The sequence below is a fragment of the Ailuropoda melanoleuca genome, chromosome X (assembly GCF_002007445.2).
Source record: "Ailuropoda melanoleuca isolate Jingjing chromosome X, ASM200744v2, whole genome shotgun sequence".
Taxonomy (NCBI): domain Eukaryota; kingdom Metazoa; phylum Chordata; class Mammalia; order Carnivora; family Ursidae; genus Ailuropoda; species Ailuropoda melanoleuca.
This window is the reverse complement of record NC_048238.1, coordinates 43,462,052-43,483,965: the sequence shown is the minus strand read 5'-3', so window position 1 is coordinate 43,483,965 and position 21,914 is coordinate 43,462,052. Positions and strand designations below refer to the sequence as shown.

At 37.9% G+C, this 21,914-nt stretch overlaps 1 protein-coding gene across 1 annotated transcript in view; it reads right to left on the bottom strand.

The window, feature by feature from the left end:
• Window positions 1-21,169, bottom strand: part of MAGED1 (MAGE family member D1) — a 64,249-nt gene extending 43,080 nt beyond the window's left edge. The window contains exons 1-3 of the mRNA XM_019793537.2: window positions 21,109-21,169; window positions 2,440-2,494; window positions 1,943-2,057 (exon numbers count right to left, since the gene is read on the bottom strand). Of these exons, the coding sequence (XP_019649096.1) occupies window positions 1,943-2,033 (91 nt within the window). The 5' untranslated portion in view covers window positions 2,034-2,057; window positions 2,440-2,494; window positions 21,109-21,169. The remainder of the gene's footprint in view (window positions 1-1,942; window positions 2,058-2,439; window positions 2,495-21,108) is intronic.
• Between the last annotated feature and the right edge of the window lie 745 nt (window positions 21,170-21,914).

Below are 21,914 nucleotides of genomic sequence, written 5' to 3'. Positions count from 1 at the left end.
TATATATATATATATATATATATATAAACTAAGCCTCTAAATGAAGGCTTATTCATTACGGGTACAATTTCTCTCCACTATGAATTTACAGATGATAAACAAGGATCTCTTTCCATCTCCATTATAAATTTTCTGACTGACATCACCAAAATCCCTCTCCCACATTCATTACACACCATAAAGTTTCTTTGCACTGTCAATTCTTTCATGCTTAGCAAGGTTTGAACTGCATCTGCAAGCCTTCCCACAGGCATTGCGAACATAGAGTTTTCTCCCCTATGAACTCTCTTACACTAAAAGAAAGTCTAGTGGCGCCTGGGTGGCTCAGTCAGTTAAGCATCTGTCTTCAACTCAGGCCATGACCCCAGGGTCCTGGGACTGAGCCCTGCGTCAGGCTCCCTGCTCAGCAGAGAGCCTGCTTCTCCCTCTCTGGCTGCTGCTCCCCTTGCTTGTTCTCTGCCCTCCCCCCATCAAATAAATAAATAAAATCTTTAAAAACAAATACAATTTTTTAAAAAACCTTTTAAAAAGTCTGAGCTTGTTCTGAAGTCTTTCCCATAGTCAATACATTCATAGGGTTTCTCTCTGCATTTTCGTTATGACTGAGAAAGCTTGATTACCCACTGCAATTTCTCTCACATTGGGAAAGTTCTCCTACCCTATGAAATCTCTGGTGTTGAAAGAGAAATTAAATTCTGCCTGAAGGCCTCTCCATGTTTTCACAGCCGTATGAATTAATAAGTTCTCAGGTGTGAGTCCTCAGATGTCAAATAAGCTCAGCATCATGACAGAAATTTCTATATTCGTTACCTTCATAGGGTTTCCCTCTACTATGAGTACTCTGAGGCATCAACCCTGAACACCAACAAAAGGCTTTTAGACATTAATCATACATGTAGGGCTTCTCCCCATTGGAAATTTTCCAGTGTCTCACAAATTCTAAAACCTTTGCACAGTTATGGTCCTATAAACTATACCTCTGTTACCCATTACTCCATCCCTGGGTGATGGACATTAAGGAGGGCACATGATGTAATGAGCACTAGGTATTATATAAGACTGATGAATCACTGAACTCTACCTCTGAAATTTATAATACAGTACATGTTAATTAATTGAATTTAAATTAAAAAATAAACCATACCTTTCTCCTAAAGGTTTTCCTCATATAAAAACATCTAGCTCAGTCTTTTCCTTAATGTACTCAGTCTTTCTCTTTGGTAGGATTATCTTTTGAAAGTGGCAGTATTGTGCCCACAACAGATTTCTGCAGAGAAGGGAGTATGTTATATCCTTCCCTGCTAAGCTTTCTTGCAGCCTATGTCATCACATGCCAAGTCTTCTCCACAGCAGAGACTATGATGAATTGGCCTTGGATTCTGGATCTCTAACATTCTTTAGAATTTTGACTTTTTCTGAAATTTCCCTCTTTGAAGTAGATACTATTCTTAGCCAAAATCTTAACAACTAAATGATAGACCCAAATAGAGAAACAGGCAAGGAACATGAGTAAACCATTCACGAAAAAGAAATGCAAACAGATAATAAATACATGTAATAGTCCATCTAGAAAAAAAAAGAAGGGAACATTTTTCTGCCCCTACATTTGCAACAAGAATTATAATAATACTACAATTCTTTAGTAAGCATGTACCAAGCGCACTTTACCAAAATATATTACCTATATTTCACATGGAAACCTTGAGAGATAATAGGTATTATTATTCAAGTTATATAAATGAAGAAACTGATGCCAGAGAAGAGAAATGACTGACCCAGTATTTTAGAGTTAATAAGTAAGGGAACTGAGTGTCAATTCAAATGTGTGTGGCTCCAAAGCTCCTGTGTTTTCCACCACGTCAAGGTGCCCTGTGGGCATTCACCAACCAAAATTCCAAAACTATCTTAACACTAACAAAACTATAAATTCTCGAGCTCCTACCTGTCTCATTCTCCTGTCTTCGTTCACCTGAGAGAATTTCTTCCTGGATCCCTTTGTCCTTAGCTCTTTCCAAATTCAGCTGGGAATGCATTTTGGTCTTCCGAGGTGGAAAATCCTGCAGGTGAAAAGAAAATAAAACCTTGTGGTTAAAGCTGGGGTACTGACTGTCCCTAAATTCAGTTCTGAAAGGCACAGGGTAGATGGAGAAGAGGGTCTCTTTATTTATTAGGATGTCTCAGAAACAGGCATAGATCTTCTGAAAGAGGCATAGAAATGCATATATTCCCTAGGAACAAGAGAGAGGGTGCTGATCTTGAGGGATAAAAACTTGGTAAGAGAAACACAATGCAACATTTACTCTCCTCCTAGAAGAAAGATGTTCCATATTCCAGAACAAAGAAACAACAGAATCCAAAGGATGCAGTGCACTGAACTGGTTAAGCACACAGGCTTCAGGACTAGACAGAGCTGGGCTCAAAACCAATATTATTACTTACTTGCTAGGTGACCTTGGGCAAGTATCTTTACTCTTCTGAACACTGGATGTTTCGTCTATAAAATAAAGAAAAGAAAACCCACAAGGTAATGAGAAGCTCTGAGCCTGAACCTAATCCCAAAGAAAGTGTAGGAAAGAGTTGTAGGAAATTTTCCTAATTCTGGTTATTGCCCACAAGGTTGTTTGGACAAACCCTCATGCTGAAAACAAAACAAAATCTTGATGACAAAGAAATAACATCTACTTGAAAACAATAAAAGTACAGGGCAACAAAAATAGGGAAACATCAAGGAAACAGCAGGGGGAAAGGGGAATCTAGAGAAACAGATAAGCAGGGAGGCAATTTCTGCCCTGAGGGCATTTGTCCATTCCAAAAAAATTTTAACTTTCATTTCGGTTGTTTTGAAGGCAAAAGAAACAAATTAAAGTCTAGAGCTATACCAGGCTACCCTCTCAGGAGTTTGATGAGTGGAAGCAGGTCATTCTGATGCTCAGGCTGAATTACATGACTTGCCCTAGGGATCCTTGGGCCTTGAATTTATCTAAAGAAGCGAAAACAGCAGGATCAGCTGGTAACAGGAAAGACTTAACACTGGGGTTAGCAAACACAAACTATAAGATAATTATTTTACTACACATAAAGAAGTAAATAACAAGCTTGAAGGTATTTTCAAGCATCAGGAAATTATAATACACAGTATATATCACAATTAAACCTAATCGAAAGTTGGAAGAAAAAAAAACAGTGCCTGAAATGAAAAACCCAAGGGATTGCATTAATCAACAGATTAAGAAAATAATTTGTAAAAATTATTAGAGTACAGTACAAGGAAACAAAAAGGTGGAAAGTACGGAAAAGAGTATTAAAGACTCAAACTGCTCTCATTCACTAAGGTGTCAGGGCCTTGTAAAGTGATCACACTGAATCTGAACAACTACTTTACAAGGCACAGAATACAGAATTTCATTGATAATAAAGTTCTTTTCAGCCCTTTCTCCATTTCCTCTCCATTTCCACAAGCAAAATTGGCTCCAGACCTGTTTTCTACTTAAAATTAGCTAATGGAATTCCAGAGCCTAACTTTACAAATACAAATCTTCACAATCAACAAAAGGAAACTCAAAGAGAGATGAAGGCTCTGTACTCTTCCCTCGAGCTGTGGAGGGGTAGAAACCATCTTGCTTTACACTTATTTCAAAAAACCTAAATTTAAAAGATGTTAAGTTGAGAAATTTTAACAAGAATGTCAATCTACAACTAATGAATCATCGAACTTTACATCAGAAACCAGGGATGTACTGTATGGTGACTAACACAGTATAATAAAAAAACATTAAAATAAAAAAAAAAGAATGTCAATCTAGTTCTCTCTTACAATATGGAGACTTATGAATAATCATAACTGTTACCAACTAGTTCTATTCTCTGTTAATACAAATCTTTCCTTGGAAGTACTATTTAAAGAAAGACATTTTGTAGGACTCCCACGACTTTAGAAATTGATGAAAATAACCTACGAAAATAACCTACAAAAGAAATATGTAATTCTAACTAGGTATCTTGCTTGTTAACTCGTTAACCTGGTGTAACAGACAGAATAATAGCCTTCCCAAGATGTCCTGATCCTTGAATATGTTACTTTACATGGCAAATGGGACTTTGCATAAGTGATCAAGGATCTTAAGATGAAAAAGTTATCCCGGATTACCGGTGGGCTCCATGTAATTACAAGAGTCTTTATAAGAAACAGAAGGATCAAAGTCAGAGACGGAGATATAACAGTGGAAGTAGAAAGTCAGAGTCAGAGAAGGTGAAGATGCTATACTGTTGGATCTGTAGAGAGAGAAAAAGACCATGAATGAAAAGGAACGCAGGTGATCTCTAGAAGCTGAAAAAAGCAAGGGAATATATTCTCCCTGAGAGCTTCTGGAGGGAGCTCAAGCCTGCCAACACCTTGATTTTTAGGACTGCTGACCTCCAGAATTGCAAGATAATATATGTGTTTATTATTTATTTGTCAAAATTTATTACAGCAGCAAGAGGAAGCTAATACCACCTAGTGATAAAGTTGTCTCTACAATCTCTGTATTTGGAAACAGATTAATACTTTAAGATCATTCTAACAAATTAGAAAGGATCATTGGCACTTTCCTCTTCACCCACAGGCATGGATTATCAAATCTAAACCCGTAATTCTGCAAATACAGCAAATAATTTGAAAAAATATATTTCTTTTAAATTAGCAGTGTCATGATTTCTACCTCGCCAGTGAGAAAAATGAAACTCTGAGAACTAACTTGCCTAAGATCAATACGCAAAGAACTAGGATTCAAGTCCCTGTCAACTGTCAACAAAACCCAGTATTTTTCCACTACATCTTGCTGCCCCTCAAACTGCTTGGAGTGTGATGAAGAGAGGGTAGAGCGTTCAAACGCATTCCTCAAATGATGCACAGCTGCACAAAACACCCCATGCTTGTGAGATTCTCTGCCTTCTTTGCTTTAATTCGATGCTCACAGTAAGCAACAAGCTGTTTTCTTAGTTTGATTTCCCAAGTATCCCAATGTGGGAACTGACGTGCTCTGGAGAGAGGACCTGACTGTTCTGGTCACTAGAAAGTATGTATTACTGTAGGATGGGTATGTTTTTCTTTCTATATCTATCTTAGTTTCAGTACATTAATTTGTATATATTTGTTTTTCACCAAGTTTCATTTCAGCATTTCACAAATGCTGAACACCAAATCCTGGACTGCAGTCAATTATCTGAAACATCACTACCCTGCAAACTCTTTTATTAAGTTCTGTTGGAATTTCCAAGTAAAGGTAATGTCCTTTCTTAGATAACTTCAAAAGTATTTACATACCAAACACCACTATTTAGAGCATGAAGCCTCAGGAACGCTTCAGTGAAAATAGTTTTAGAAAAGAAATTCTATTTTATTTTACACAGAATTATATCAATATTTGGAGGTACAAGGGCTGCAAGGGGAAAAATTACAATTATTCACAAATTACACTAACAAGCCAAAAATACTTCATGATAATTCAATGAGCTGTACAGTTATGATTTACATACCTTTAAGTATGTTTTATATAAAGTTTATATAAAAACACAACAAAACCTATAAACAACTGGATCTAGAAAAAGAGGTAAGCAGGGGCGCCTGGGTGGCACAGCGGTTAAGCGTCTGCCTTCGGCTCAGGGTGTGATCCCGGCGTTATGGGATCGAGCCCCGCATCAGGCTCCTCCACTATGAGCCTGCTTCTTCCTCTCCCACTCCCCCTGCTTGTGTTCCCTCTCTCGCTGGCTGTCTCTATCTCTGTCAAATAAAGAAATAAAATCTTAAAAAAAAAAAAGAAAAAGAGGTAAGCAAAGTAAGAACGATGCACCAGAATCAAGCACTCCCATACACCAGCCACAATCAGTTACAAAACATAATTTAAAAAAGATCAGCGAGGACAATAAAAACTTATCAGGTACACAGAAATATGTCTAACAAAATATGCATGAAACCCTTATGGAGAAAACTATAAAACTTTTTTCCAAAGACATTAAAAATACCTAGACAAAAGGCGGGATGAACCATATTCATTGTTGTAAAGATGCAACAAAATCTATAAACCTATAAACAGAAACAAGTTCTAATCAAAATTTCAATGTTTCTTATAGACCATGTTAAACTTACCTTAAAATTCATATGGAAAAGTAAAGGGCAAAAATATATTTTTGAGGAAGAGGAATAAGGAAGGAGCCTTTCCCTACCAAATATTAAGATGCATTACAAAGCTATAGTAATTAACAATGTAGGAATAGTATAGATACAGACAAATAGAACAATGGAACAGAATAGGAAGCCTAAAAGCAGACATATACATCTATTACAACTTGGTATATGATAGAGACAGCATTATAAATCTGTGGACAAAGAACAGACTATTCGGTAAATAGTCCCAGAACCACAGATAAATCATCCCAGAAAAAAAAAAGTAAGTTCTCTATGTCATACAATACACAAAAATAAATTCCAACTGGAAACTAATTGTGAAAAGAAAATTATAAAAGTTTTATAGGAGAATATAGTAGAATACCTTTATGAAATCAAGGTAAGAAAGAATTCCTTAAACAAGATGAAAATCACATATATAGAAAATGATTATCATTTCATGGCATAGTGAGGAAAACAGAAGAGGCTACTCTTTCATGAGGGTAAGGTTATTAAAACTGCATCATAAATTTAACCATTTATGAAACGATTCACTTCTGCTTGACCCCTTTTCCCTAGCTCTACTAAACCAGAGTAGCCTCTCAACTGTCCATTTCTTCAGGTACTTCCCAAGTTCAAGACCAAAGGGCATAACCGGGCAGCTACAATACACCTGCTCTCTGGTCCCCACCCTCAGACGATTCTCCTCCATTGCCAGAATAATGGCTACTTCTACGCAAAATTAAGTTTTCTCAACCTGGTGCCTTCCAGGAGGCCTTCACTGAGCCTCTAGGATGGGTTAGAGGACCCTCCTCCATGTTTCTTTTGACAGTACCACACCCTGGTCTCCCCTCCATCATAGCACTCCCTGTTGCAATGTCTGTGTCTATCTCATCCACCAGACTCAGTAGAAAACACACCTAATTTAACTGTGTCTTCATTATCCAGCAGAGTCTAGATCACTCCATTTTTCCTTACTTGATTAATTAATGGTGTATCTAACTTTTTTAAGGTTTCCACTCTATCTTTCCCACTGGTATCCTAGCACTTCTGACATTCTTAGACTGTGTATGTTTCCCCTCTCACCTTCTATGACTTCCCCCTTTGTTCATTCACACTGCCAGTGCCCTGGGAAAATATTTTCCTGATAACCAAGACAAATAGAGGGAATGAAAAGTAGCAAGCTATGCCCATCTCCCCCTGAAGCTATCGGTTCACTGTGCCCCCTTCCACCTGGAATCTTTCCTTTGTGACCTCTAGAATCCCCCTTCTTGAAAAATAAGCTTACGTACACCCTTCAGTGATTTTTAGAACACCCCTTCACCTAGCCATAGATGAGCTAGTTTTCTCATAAGCCTGCTGATTCTTCCACACCTCTGGTCCCAACATTCCCAACTAGTAAACCACAGCATACTGGTATGCCAAACCTGTGCATAACATACCATTCAAGCAATATCTGTGAGGTGGACATCTTCAGGCGGGTTGCCATGTAATATAGAGCAGGGCAGAACATTAAAAGCTAACAGGGTTAATGTCGTGTCCAACCGATAATAAAGATAACACGTTTTCTAGAATATCTTTGCCTTGCGAATAGGTGAGGGGCTATAGTTAGGCATTAAACAGTTTGACAAAAACAGCAGCCAAAGGATGAAAGGATATCAAGTGAAGAGCTACAACAAACATGCCACTGTTTTCAATGACTTATCTTGAAATTCAAATTCTCAACATGTACAGAGAAAGCAAAAATAATAACAGTAGTAAAATGTAAAGAGTGAACTAAAACATGAAATAAGCATCTTCTAACTGTAAATATGCTAATATATTAATTTTTGTGAAATAACTAAAAACTATAGTCACATCCAAAAAGTACATTAAATACTAATTGCAATTAAAGTTTGGAATTATTTATTATTCCATTATTTGTTTTAAAATAAAAAATCAGTAATACGCATGTATAATATTTCACATCTTCATATAGAACATTTTGTCAATTTTCTGAAAGTTAATAAACTCATTTTTTAATCACTTCAAGTGTACTTCTATAAAACCTTGAAACTCTGGGGAAGAAATAAAAAAGCCAGGGCCCTCCTGGCCCTGTGCAAGGGCTCCCTAAAGGACAGACTCTGGGAAAGAAAGGGACAAGGAGGGAGCAGGCTAAAGACAGTTGCTCAAGGACCCTCCAAAGACACAGGGTCATCTAAGCCACTACACTAGTCTTTATACTCGGCCATCCACAGATGCTGGTTATTAACTTCCTGGTTCTGATTCTTGACCCTTGAGTCTGAAAAAGAGACAAATGACTCAGAGCCCCCCTACAGAACTCCTGGCTAATTGCTAAAATCAACTGTTTGCATTGCAGGATAATAATGCAGCCTCTTTCATTCTCAAATGCCCTCAGAGGCTGGGCAACCACACTCAATTCTGGAGCCCAATTCTTGGGCCTTAAGATTCTGGGAAAGATGGGACCAAACCAAGGTTCTCCTGTGGAAGCCCCCTGAAGCAGTTAAATGCAATTGTTTCAGGAGAAATGTGAAACAGTAATCAAGTCCCCAAGTCCCCCGTATCCACAGCAAATCACAGGTCCTGGCTACCCCTGGGTCATCTCCAAGCCATAGTTCTCTGGCCTCAAAACTGTGGAGGAGAAAAAAACCAAGGTATAAATCCACATACATTTCATAGTCAAAACTGGTACAATTCTTGTGGCGATCCACTTTCCATTATCTAATAAAGTTGAAGGGATGCACATACTATTGCCAAGTAATCCCTCTGCCAGATATATATCTTAGAGAAACTCATGCACATATGCAACAGGTGTACAAGAATATTCTTAGCAGCACTAGTCACAACAGCCAAAAATAGAAGGTAATCCAAATGTCCATAAACAGTAAAATGTATAAATAGGTGTATATGCGTGCACGTGTCTATACAAACAGGCAAATAAGTAATAACCATAAAAGTCAAGTCAGGATAAATGGTTACCTCTGGGGGAGAGAGAGGATTACCAGCGGAGGCTTCTGAATAACTTCCAATGTTCTATTTTTGGTTCTGGAAGGTTCTTTTACGGGTGTTTACTTTATAATTATTCAACTTAGTGTACATTTACATTTTACAGAACTTTTGGCATTTTTGTTATATTGCACAATTTAAAATTTTTTTTAAAAAAGGAAGAATCCAGGGCCTTCCTATGGAATTCCCTTAAAGTATGTGTTCTCAACCTTTCTGAGATGATGAATGATATTATATAAAAAGCATCTACCTCTCTCTATAAAAGCTATGGGGACTAGCTAACATATCCATTTGCAATAGGATTTTTGGAAACACAGACCTGGGCAAGCCAGGGTCCTACCTGCAATACCATTTCCCCTAAAGTAGCTAAGGGCAGTTAAGTCCCTCCAAAAATAGAAATCAAATAGAATGCTATCTTAGCTCTCCTTACATTCAAGACCACCAGTCCTTTCTTGGCCCTAACCCTGGTTATTGCCCCTCACCAAAATGGGCAAAGACAAAACTGAGACAAACAAAGCCAGGGCCATCCAAGGAATCTGCTGCTAAACTGGTTAAGGGCAACAACTCATGTTGGCAATTGGTGCTTCCATTCCCTAAATCATCTCCCTGCTGTGAAAATCTCTGCTCCTTTGATTTTCAATGCCATCTGTCTCACAGCTATACTCACCCCTTCCACAAAATATAGCATCTTCTTCATCTTCCTCTCCACTCTTTTTATCACCTTTTATTTTCTGCAGTATCTTTGATATCTCATGGCTAACTTGTCCATCACCCCAGCTTCAGTTCCTTGACCTCCTCTACTCCAACTCACTCATCATCCAGAACTACTTTTCCTCTGAACTCTTAAACTCCAATAACCTACTCTGACCACCATTTCTTGTCTGCCACATCACCTTGCTACTTCTACTCTTTTGAGCTTCGAAATTTTTATACAACTTCTTCCACACCCATGCACATATTCACACAACTTCTCTTTCTCTGGATCCACAGAATCTTCCTGAGAATATACTCTTCCCTGATGAGACTAGATCCCATGGTCTATAACCTGAACAAATCCCATCAGTAACCTCAACAACTTATTTATTAGCCCCTCAAACCTTCCACCACCCACAATCACCACCACCACATTCACAGTCTAAAATCAAACCCAATGTTTGCCTTCTTTGCTCCTACTTCTTGGCAGTTGAACGTACCTAGAAATAAAAGACAAAACTACAAACACTTCATTTCCAACCTAGATAGGTGTTCATTACTGCCCATCAATGTTCTTTCATTCCCTAAAGATGGTTGCAAGCTTCCTTGTCTTTCCTCTGGCCCCTGGCCATCCCCTCTCACACCCCAGAATGCCCTTACTACCTTATTCACAGAGAATAAAGGGGCACCAAGAAAGAAGCTCTCCCTATTTCTTGCTTTTCCAAAACTGTAAAAATTAAAAACATCCCTTTCTGACTCTCCTTAACACCAGTGTCAGAAGTGATGCCCCTTCTCTTGTTCGTGGCCAGTACTTCATATGTTCTCTACATATCTTTTCCACATTTTGCTTCGCCAGTTATCCCCGTTCTCTCCTATTATTTTCAACCTCTGTTTTTATCAGCTCCTCCCCCGCAGAACATTATAAACACGTTCGAATCTCTCATCCTAAAAAATATACATGTACCACCTATTATCAATTCCACTTTTCACAGACAAGATCTTTGACACGAAGGTCTACACTCATTTCATCAACGCTTTCACCAATTATATTATTAGTCCTCTGCATATCAGCCTTCACTAACACTGATCCATACCTACTCACTGCCCTGGTTTTCCCTAAATCCCTAATGTAACAGAACACTCTCAGTCTACATCTTATATAACCATGTACAGGTATTTCACATTTTATATTTTAAAAAAGTTTAAGATAGTAGTCTCGAAAGACAAATGCAATATATGTTCATTAGTATACAACAGTGCCTGGCACACAGAAACACATAAAAGGAGATAAGTATCTTTAATTATCATTCCACTCTCCTAGAGATAACTGTTAAGGCTACATTCCAACAGTCTGGGAGAAGCTGAGCAATCTCACTCCTCCTCATACCATTAAATCCCATGAAGAAGAGGAGGAAGAGGAATTCTCAGATTACTCAAGGATGTACAACTGGGCCTCAGTGTCAACTGGTGGAGCTTTGAAGAGAAAGAACATAATAAGCAAAAGTTCTCATGGGATCTGTTAAAGAAAAAATTATCCTGACACTTGTTAAAATGATAAGATTAAAAGGACTACTGCAATAGGTATCAAGACTACTGCAACAGCAAAGAGAAAATGGACTCCACTCTGAATACAGTAAAGACAGCTGGGAATCTATAGTCAAGGAGTAGATCTGGGCAGTGATGGTGGTGGTGGTGGGGGTGTCAGTGGATAGAAAATTAAGAAGAGACACCAAGAATAGGGGAATTCTTGCTAAACAGACTTAGAATTCTTGTTGAAAGAAGACCAGGATGATCACATATCAAGGGGCAGGGAGGGGTCTCATTAAGTTGATTCAGCATGACTCTTTCTAAAACTGGACTAGATAGGTCAAAGACAATGCCCAAAGATGAGATCTAGTTGAAAGGAGGGCTCCAAGGAGCATGACTCAGGTTTGGTCAAGGAGGGAGTGTTTGTTAGCCCTTTTCCACTCTTCAGCTGTCCTTGGGCAGTGTTTTTTCACTAAAATATTCTCTATTTTAGACTTGTTGCAATGAGATGGCCCCTGGATATTTACACACATACAGAATTATAGACATGCAACACTATGTACATGTGTATGCACAGAGCTATCTTATATACATATATCACATATATATTATACATATATATAAAATGTCATGTTACACTGCACCCTATGTTATGTACATATATTATGTGTTATAATAGATTATATGTAATACACACACACGACTCTCCCATACACCACACACACATATAGGGTGGAGTGTAATATGACACTGTCTCTCTCCCAGACCGCTACACCTCTCTCCTCATCAATCTCCTACTGTCTCATTCTCATTCGCCCACCCAGTGCACCATCAGTACATCACAAAGAGAACTGTGTATCTCATCCACTAAGGACAATTCCATTATTTCTTCTTCATAGGCTTCAGAATGAAATCCTAGTTCTCTGACCTGACTTTTGGGGCTCTCAACATCCTGTCCCCTATCTATGTCTCCAGTTTCATTTCTCCTCCTCTACATAAAACTTATGTTCCAGTTATAATCAACTACACATATACCTTTCTTTGAATAGATCAAGATCCCTCCACAGTTCTTCCAGTTTTCTGACTGAAACATCTTTCATAACTTTTCGGCCTTCATACTTCCTCTATTCATCCAATATCAAACATTATCTTCCTTTCCAAAGCATTTGCAGATGCCCCTTCTGTGCTCCCCCACAGTCTATCACTTGCCCCCACTTGCCTATACCCACCACAGTACTCATCATACTCTTTAGACACTGTCTGTTCATTTACTCATACCCCCACTATAATGAATCTTCATCAAGAACAGGAAACCAGGGGCGCCTGGGTAGCACAGTCATTAAGTGTCTGCCTTTGGCTCAGGGCATGATACCAGCATTCTGGGATCGAGCCCCACATCAGGCTCCTCCACTGGGAGCCTGCTTCTTCCTCTCCCACTCCCCCTGCTTGTGTTCTCTCTCGCTGGCTGTCTCTGTCAAATAAATAAATAAAATCTTAAAAAAAAAAAAAAAAAGAACAGGAAACCAGTCAGGCTTAGCTTTACAAGTCCTCTGTACCCAGCATAAGACCAGATACAAGGTAGTGTGGTCTCTAAACTTTTACTGAATGAATGACTACATAAACAAATGAAAGCCATGCTTAGCTTAATTTTCAATGGAATACGGGTGGAGTCATTCACTTGTACTCAAAATAGTGAGGAAAAAGGCGTAACAAAAGGTCACGTAGCATGACTAAGAAAATAGTAATAATCCCCTGAGCACACACATCTTGCTTTCTAAGTACCAATCCCTACTGAAATACATGCCTCCTAACAAAATGGCTGACTCCAGGACTGGGGCAGAGAATGTACATAATGAACCTAAAGTATCTTGTGTCAGAAAGCAAGGAAGGGCTAGATGGGTGATGGGTATTAAAGAGGGCACTTACTGTGATGTGATGAGCGCTGGGTGTTGTACGTAAATGATGAATCACTGAATTCTACTCCAGAAGCCAATATTGTGCTGTATGTTAACTAACTAAAATTTAAATTAAAAAAAAAAAAGAAAGGAAGTCAAGATCTAATGAGATCATGTAAAGGATACAGGAGCCAAACAGAAAAGTCTAATTTCTATGATGACACAGTTTGAACATCAAAAATAAATCACAGTGGATACATATAATAAAATGCATAAAAATCCACGAATTCCTAATGATATTAAAGAAAACAATGAAAGCCCCTAGGAAACCAACCCATTACTCCGATAAATGAAAAAAGGCATTCACCCTGACTTTTTTTTATAAAATATATTTTGGGACCCAAAAAAAGCTGATAAAGGTCTGTTTTAGGGGCACATGGGTGGCTCAGTCGTTAAGTGTCTGCCTTCGGCTCAGGGCGTGATCCCGGAGTCCTGGGATCAAGCCCCACATCAGGCTCCTCCGCTGAGAGCCTGCTTCTTCCTCTCCCACTCCCCCTGCTTGTGTTCCCTCTCTCGCTAGCTGTCTCTCTCTCTCTCTCTCTCTGTCAATAAATAAATAAAATCTTTAAAAAAAAAAGAAAAGGTCTTTTTATAAAATAATTTCAGCTAATAAATGCAGAAGGATTGATAAAATTAGACCACTCTTTTTCAACTACTACTGAAATAATGAATTTAGACAATTATCTTCAATAGCTGCTAAAATCAACAGGAGAAAGGTTGGTAGGAGACGCTACAATGGAGAGATCAGGCTGACAAAACCTGAAAACACAAATCAACCCCAGAATCAGTTAAAAAGTTAAACCAGATATGATGAAATACAATGGAAAGTGCGTATCACTACCTGCAACGATTTTTTCCCTTAAAAAATAATTGAAGGGGTGCCTGGGTGGTTCATCAGTTAAGCGTCTGTCTGAGGCTCAGGTCATGATCCTAGCATCATGGGATCAAGCCCCATGGCAGGCTCCCAACTCAGCAGGAAGTCTGCTTCTCCTTCTACCCTTCCTCCCACCCCTGCTTATGACCTCTATCTCTCTAATAAATAAGTAAAATCTTTAAAAAAATAACTGAAACTGAATCTAATCAATCTTCTAGTTCTAAATGCCAGTGAACAGAAACATGCATATGGGAAAACAAACTGAATCATCTAAATCCGTTCATTGACAGGTAAGTAACTTAGTTTCTCTAATAAACCAATGGTCTTTAAAATGTGGGGAGGTGACTACAGATGGTCAGGAAAAGAGACTTAAAGAAAAATATCTAATGGCGATAAACAGTGGCCCTTGTTTAGATATAGACTTAACAAAGCAACTATAAAAAGACATCTTTTTTATTAATACTTTTTTAAAGATTTATTTACTTGAGAAAGACAGAGAGAGAGAGAGCACACACATGTGGGGGGGGCAGAGGAAGAGGGAGAGAAAGAATGCCGAGCTCAACACAGGGCTTGGTATCATGACCCTGAGATCATGACCTGAGCAGAAATCAAGAGACACTTAACTGATTGAGCCACCCAGTTGCCCCTAAAAAGACATCTTTAACACAATCATGGAAATTTGAATATGGGCTGGGCATTAGATAATATAAGGAATTACTGTTAATCTTATTAAGTATAATGGGGTTGTGGTTGCTTAATATAATGCACTTAAGAGTTAGAGATGTGGGGTGCCTGCGTGGCTCAGTCGGTTTAAGTGTCTGCCTTCGGTGCAGGTCATGACCTCAGCATTCTGGGATCCAGCCCTGCGTTGTCGGGCTCCCTGCTTAGCAGGGAGTCTGCTTCTCCCTCCCCCTGCTCTTGTGCTCTTGCTTGCTCTCACACTCTCTCCCTCTCAAATAAATAAGATCTTTTAAAAAAAAAAAAAGAGTTAGAGATGTACCGTGAGTTATTTACCTGTGTAATGACATAACATCTGGGACTGCTTTAAAATACCCCAGTGAAAAAAGTGGGTGAGGAGAAAAGGTCTCCTCAAATGGTATTAAGTGTTGAAGCTGAAAAATACATGCTTCTTTATTTTACTATCTTCTACTTTAAATATATTTGAAAATTTCAGTAATAAATGAAAAAAGCAGCCAATGTCAGGGGTTGCAACTAGCTCCTTCCAAACTGGACGGTTTGAGCAACAGAAGAAATGATGACCGCAATGGATTGAAAAGTACTAAATATATAAATAGCCACAAGCTCAACAAAATAGAGAAAAGGATAACAAAAAAATCTAAAAAATATAAATATACTTTAATCTAGGTTGGGTGATGGTTTTAAAAACCAGCTATAAGACCTATATTTTGCATTTTATAATTAATAGGTCCCTTGGCAGGATTTCTTCCTCTCCCTACCTCTTTATTATTTGATTTTTACCTTTATTCTTTTGTATATTATATGATACAGTGCTAACAGCATGGGATTTCATATTATAGAACTATGCATTTGAATATGAACAGCCTTTGAAGCTTTATGATTGAATAAGTTTCTTAGCCAAGTATGATTCCTTTCCTTTACTATAAAATGGAAGAATATGTACATCTTTACTCTTTGTTTTGATTAAATATGTATACATTGCCTGATGAAAAATAGAACCTTAGTAAACAGTGCTTGTCTTCTTTTTTTCAAACAAGAAATACCAGCTATAAAGGCTCACTGGGGGGAAAAAAGAAATTTGAAAATGGATTAGGTATTAGATGATATTAGGAAATTATTCTTAATTTTTCTTGGTGACATCATGGTAATTAAATTATTTACAAAATGTCCCTAATATTCGGAGATGAACACTGAGATATTTAGGGGTAAAGTGACATGATGCATGCTCCTCAAATTGATCTATTAAGTAGTATCTCAATCAAAATGCCAAGAAGCATTTTTGTGGAAACTGACAAGCTGATTCTAAAATGCATGTGGAAACGCAGAAGAACAAGAACAAGGCATTACTGAAGAAAAAGAACATAACTGTAGGACTAAATAACTATATATAAGGTATATTATAAATGACGTTAATTATGACAGTGGTACTTATACAAGAATAGAAAAACCAAGCAGAACAGAATTCAGAAACAAGCCCATATATATAATCCAGTCATTTGATGTATGAAAAACATGACTCTATACAAGGGAAAGAACGATCTTTTCAGTAAGTGATAATGGGCTGAATGAATGTCCATTTCTTTTTTTTTAAGAATTTTTACTTATTTATTTGAGAGAAAGAGCATGCACCTACGCGTGCAGGAGCAGGGGAAGGGGCAGAGGGAGAGGAAGAAGCAGACTTCCCACTGAGTGGAGCCCATTGTGGGGCTCAATTCCAGGACCCTGGGATCATGACCTGTTCCAAAGGCAGACACTTAACCGACTGAGCCACCCAGGCACCCCTGAGTGTCCATTTTGACATACGAAAAAGGGGGGGCTTTACTCATACTGAAATCATACACAAAATCAATTCAAATAGATTGTGAATACAAATGAAAAGATTAAACAATAACACAACATAGAAAAATGTATTCACTACTTTGAGAAAGGCAAAGATTTCTTAACAAAACAAGCACTAGCCATAAAGGGGAAAAACTATGAAACCGAACAATATTAAAATTGAGATATTCAGTTCATCAAAAGACACCATTAAGAAACTGAGAATGCAAGAAACTGAAATTTGCAATAAATATATCTAACAAAATATCAACATTCTTAATATAAAAAGATCTCCTACAAATCAGTAAGATAGTCCAGGGAAAAAGTGGTCAAAGATTAAACAGGTATTTCATAAAAAGATATCCAGGCCTACAAACATATGAACAAATGCATATTTATCATCAGATTTGCAAATTAAAACCACAATAAGATACCATTCATAACCACTAGAATGGTTTTTTTTTCCTTAAAAAGCAAAAAAGCAAAGACAGTGACAAGCGTTGACAATATACTGGAGCAAGTGGAACTCTTAAAGATTTATAAGAGTTTTATAGTACAGGCGCACCTCAGAGACATTGCGGATTTGGTTCCATACCACCGCATCAAAATGAATACCACAATAAAGTAAAAAGAATTTTTTGGTATCCCAGTGCATATAAAAGTTATGTTTACACTATACTGTAGTCTATTAAGTATGCAATAACATTATGTCTAAAAATGTATATACTGTAATTAAAAAATATTGCTAAAAAATGCGAGTCATCATCACTGATCACAGATCACCAGTAACAAATATAATAGTAATGAAAAATTGTGAAATATTGCAAGAATTACCAAAATGTAACACAGAGACATCAAGTGAGCAAATGTTGTTGGAAAAATGGTGCCAACGGATTTGCTCAACTGAGGATAGCCACAAACCTTCAATTTGTTAAAAAATGGTATCTGCAAAGTCCAATAAAGCAAAGTGCAATAAAACGAGGTGTGTCTGTACAACCACTGTGGAACACCAGTTGATATTATCTACTAAAGCTAATCATATACATAATCTATAATTCAGCAATTCTACTCTTTGATACATGCCCAACAGAAATGTGTGCATATATCACCAAAAGACATGTACTAGATCGTTCACAGTATTATTTACAGGCCAAAAATGGAAACAAACGAAATGTCCATCTGCTATGATATATTCACATAGCAATGAGAATGAAGAAATTACCACTGCACCCAATAATATGGATGAATCTCAAAAACAAAATCTTTTTTTTTAAGATTTTATTTTTTTTGAGAGAGAGAGCGCGCGTGCAGAGAGGGAGAGTGAGAGGGAGAAGCTGACTCCCTGCTAAGCAGAAAGCCAGATGCTATACAGGGCTAAATCCCAGGACCCTGAGATCAGGACCTGAGCCAAAGGCAGACACTTAACTGACTGAGCCACCCAGGCACCCCTTAAAAACAAAATCTTAAGCCAAAGAAGTCAGGCACACACACAAAATACTATACTACCATATTTTTATAAAGTCCAAAAATAGGCAAAATTATTATACTGTGATAGAAGCCAGGACTGTGACTAATGGGAGTTTAGATGTGACTGGTAGGGGATACATTCAAGGGCCTTGAGATGCTAATCATGTCCTATTTCTTAATTTGGATGCTGGTTACACAGGTGTTTACACTATGAAAGTGCTTCGGGCTGTACACTTATGATACATGCTCCTTTCTGTTTGTATTTAAGTTTACTTAAAAATAATGCCTGCAAATCTCAAATGGTTCAGCCAAAATAGATAGATCAGAAAACAGATAAACAATTACACTTTAATAAAAAAAATGAATGGATGGATGGCTAAGAGTGAGCAAGTGAGTGAACAAGTGAGCTAATATGGCAAAAGTTAACAACTGCTGAATCTAGATTCAGAGCATAAAAGTATTCACTGTACTCTTCTTTCAACTTATGCCTGTTAAACTAAAAAATGTTCAAGTAAAAAGAGCCACCATGCCTCTCAGCTCTTAATATTTATTAACAAGTACCTGATATAATCTGACTTATGAAAGGAAATTTTTTTAAATGAAATTTCTATACCCAGATTATGTCTCATAAAATAACAAAATAATCCATATATTTTCTATTTCTCATTAATAAACAGAAAAAGAGAGACAAAAAGACAAAGAGAATCTGCTCAGGACTAAGTGTTTCACAGAACCTCACCACCAACAGTAAGTTACTATCTACCTCTGAGTCTTGGTTTTATCATCAGTAAAATGACAATGATAATACTGACCTTAGAGGATGGTTTTGAACATTAGGGGACCAACTATATTTAAAAGGTTGCCTGTACAGACAGACCAGTACTGAATTCTTCCAATTTAACACACCAAACATTTATGGGCAACATACCATGAAGACACAGTGATAAGAGCAGTGAGAGAGGTAAGCAAATACGCCATTAAGACAGCACACAATGTACCACAGACAGACTGAGGGAGAAGTGAGGATGGATATAAAGGTATGTCTTCCTAGCGGGGCTGGTAACTGACAATATACCTAAAGATAGCAAGAAGCTAGCCAAGGATAAAAAGAATATGGAAAATGTATGTGCCCGGATTAGGTTATTTCAGTATACAGAGCATTAAAGCTACGCAGAAAAGTGACCAGGGGCAAGGGTGTGTGTGTGTGTGTAGGAAGCTGAATGAACAACAAATACAGAGACACTGACATAGATATATCCTATTTTTCCCACTAATAGCTGTACAGTCTGTGTCCTCACTTCCTTTAGGTTCTGCTCAACATCAGGGAGGCCTTCCTAACCACCCTATTTAAAATAGTACATCCCCTCCCTGTCACAACCTATTCATATTTATTATATATTCATTTATCGTCTGTCTCTCAACTACAGTATAATAAACTTTTTATTTTCCACTGTTGTATCCTCAGTGCTTAACACTGCCTGACACATAAAGTTATTCAATAAAAAATTCTTGGATGAATAAATGATGGTTGCACACTGGGCTGAAGCTGTGTGACATTTAAATTCTGTGTAATTATGACTTAGAGAATACAGAGACATCAGCAATACCCTTCAAAAAAGTTCCTAAGTGTTTTAGTATCGTTAAAATCTCCGCCTCATTTTTTTCTAAAAGAACTGAAAATTATCCCTGGCCCAGAAAAAAAGAGTTACCTCTTATTTTGGCAAGTATAACACAGTAGTTACAGGAGAAGAGGAATAAATTGCTTGTTCAAGAAAATCCTTGGTTAAATTCCTCTTTAGAGTCTGAAAAGCCCTGACCCTCATCATAAGTTTAATGATCATGATGTCCCCTCTCTTGGGTAAAAAATTGGAATAATAAATCGTGATTAGCTTACGTTCTCACAACACAAATTAAACCTGATGAATGGGACAGAAAAATACATTTTTGCACCAAATAGAGAATACTTGCAAAGTTCCCAGGAAAACTGTGTCTGAAAAATCTGCCGGCCTGCTGTTCAATATTGCTACCAGAGACTAGAAAAGGATCTGCATAATAAACGTAACTCATATGAAAAAATAAATTTGTGATTGGATGTCATATCTGTCAACCATTTCTATTCCATGAGAAGTTCTAAAGGAGATGCGAAAGCTTCCACCATTACAATTACAGGTTACAGGCAAAACCCACTATATCTGCCCCTTTAAAAAGTGGGGATTGAGTTCTACGCCAATTTTTTTTTAATGTCATGAGTAGAGGGTTAAAAATCAGTGCAGTTTCTGATGTATCATTTTGTTTAGAGTAAAAATAATAATAATTAATAATAATAATAATTTGAACAAGACCCTACGTCTCTAAGGGCTAAAATTTCTGCCACTGCTTATTTTTAAGAACAAAAACAGCGTTGACCATGAAAGTGAAGTCACACCTGGGTTTGGCAAGTATATAATTCAATGGCCTTTGCAGGAGGGGGGCAGGAGGGATCAGAAGGCTAGCGGGGCAGGGAGGGAGGTAAAGTATTGGAGTCGAAGGAAAAGGAAGAGTGGGATAAAGGGGTTGCAGAAGTTTTGAGGCTAAAAAGGGGCGGAGAACAAGGTGGGAGGTAAGAGGGAGGAAAAGAATCTGTGATAGAGGGATTGACCCAGGCTCAGAACGATCAGGGAGAGATCTGGGATAACGAGGACAGGTGAAGAATGAGCAGGGATGAAAGAACTACAAGAGAGAAAGGGGAGGGGATGACGGCCTGCCATCTTCAGAGTAGGGGAGAGAAGATAGGCAACCGGAACCTAAGCGTCAGAAGCATCCTTCACACAACGTACTCTGGGGATGAAAACTTCTTTCCGCCCCATGTAGAAGCGAGGAGGAAAGCTTCCCCGAGGGTCTGGGGACTCAGTTGTGAAAATTATCACCCTCTTCTTTACACTCACCTTGCAGAAGAAAGCCGCGACACAACGATGGCGTGACCGGAATTGCTATTTTCCTTCGTTTGCCGGAAGCTTATCTTCCGCTGCCACGCCCCCTTTACACGCAACTTCCTGTGCCTCTCTAGCAAGCTCTTACGATGTTTTATCTCTCTGGCTTTCTCACCCTATCAGATGATGTAAACTGGCTGGGAGAAGGATCAGTAATTTTTTATAAATCCTAGCTCTAGTCATCCCGAGAACTGAATTATTTCAGCCAAACCCCACGTATCCAAATTTGTCACCTTGCCTTGTTGATTTAGCCTTTGAAATACCTTCCTAGCCCTTAGTCCCTTAACTCTTGGACGTCAACAGTTACCTATTTGTCATACTGGTTTACTGCTTTCTGACATACCATGTTGAAAAAAAAGTTCATCTTTATTAGTGGCATACTTTGATTTCAAGATTTTGAAAAGTCTTAAATCTGAATCATTTTTTGGCTCAGAATGGTATCCAAAGAGTTACATGCTATACTCAATTTCCAAGTAAATAATAGTAAACTCATCTAGAAAGCATTCTTATATATGTATATACCCGCTCCCTGAGAAAATGATAACTGACAAAATTTTCAATAATAAAAATAATTCTTACTGTGGTTAAAAGTTCAGTAGTGAATTACCTATTGCCACTATCTCCGGAAAGCTCTTCTGGGCCCAAAATCTGTACCCCAATTCTCCTTTTTTGTGGTTATTTTCAGTCAATCTACAAGTATATAGTGAGCATCTACCATGTCCCAAATACTATGCTACACCCATGGGCATTGCAGTAGGAGT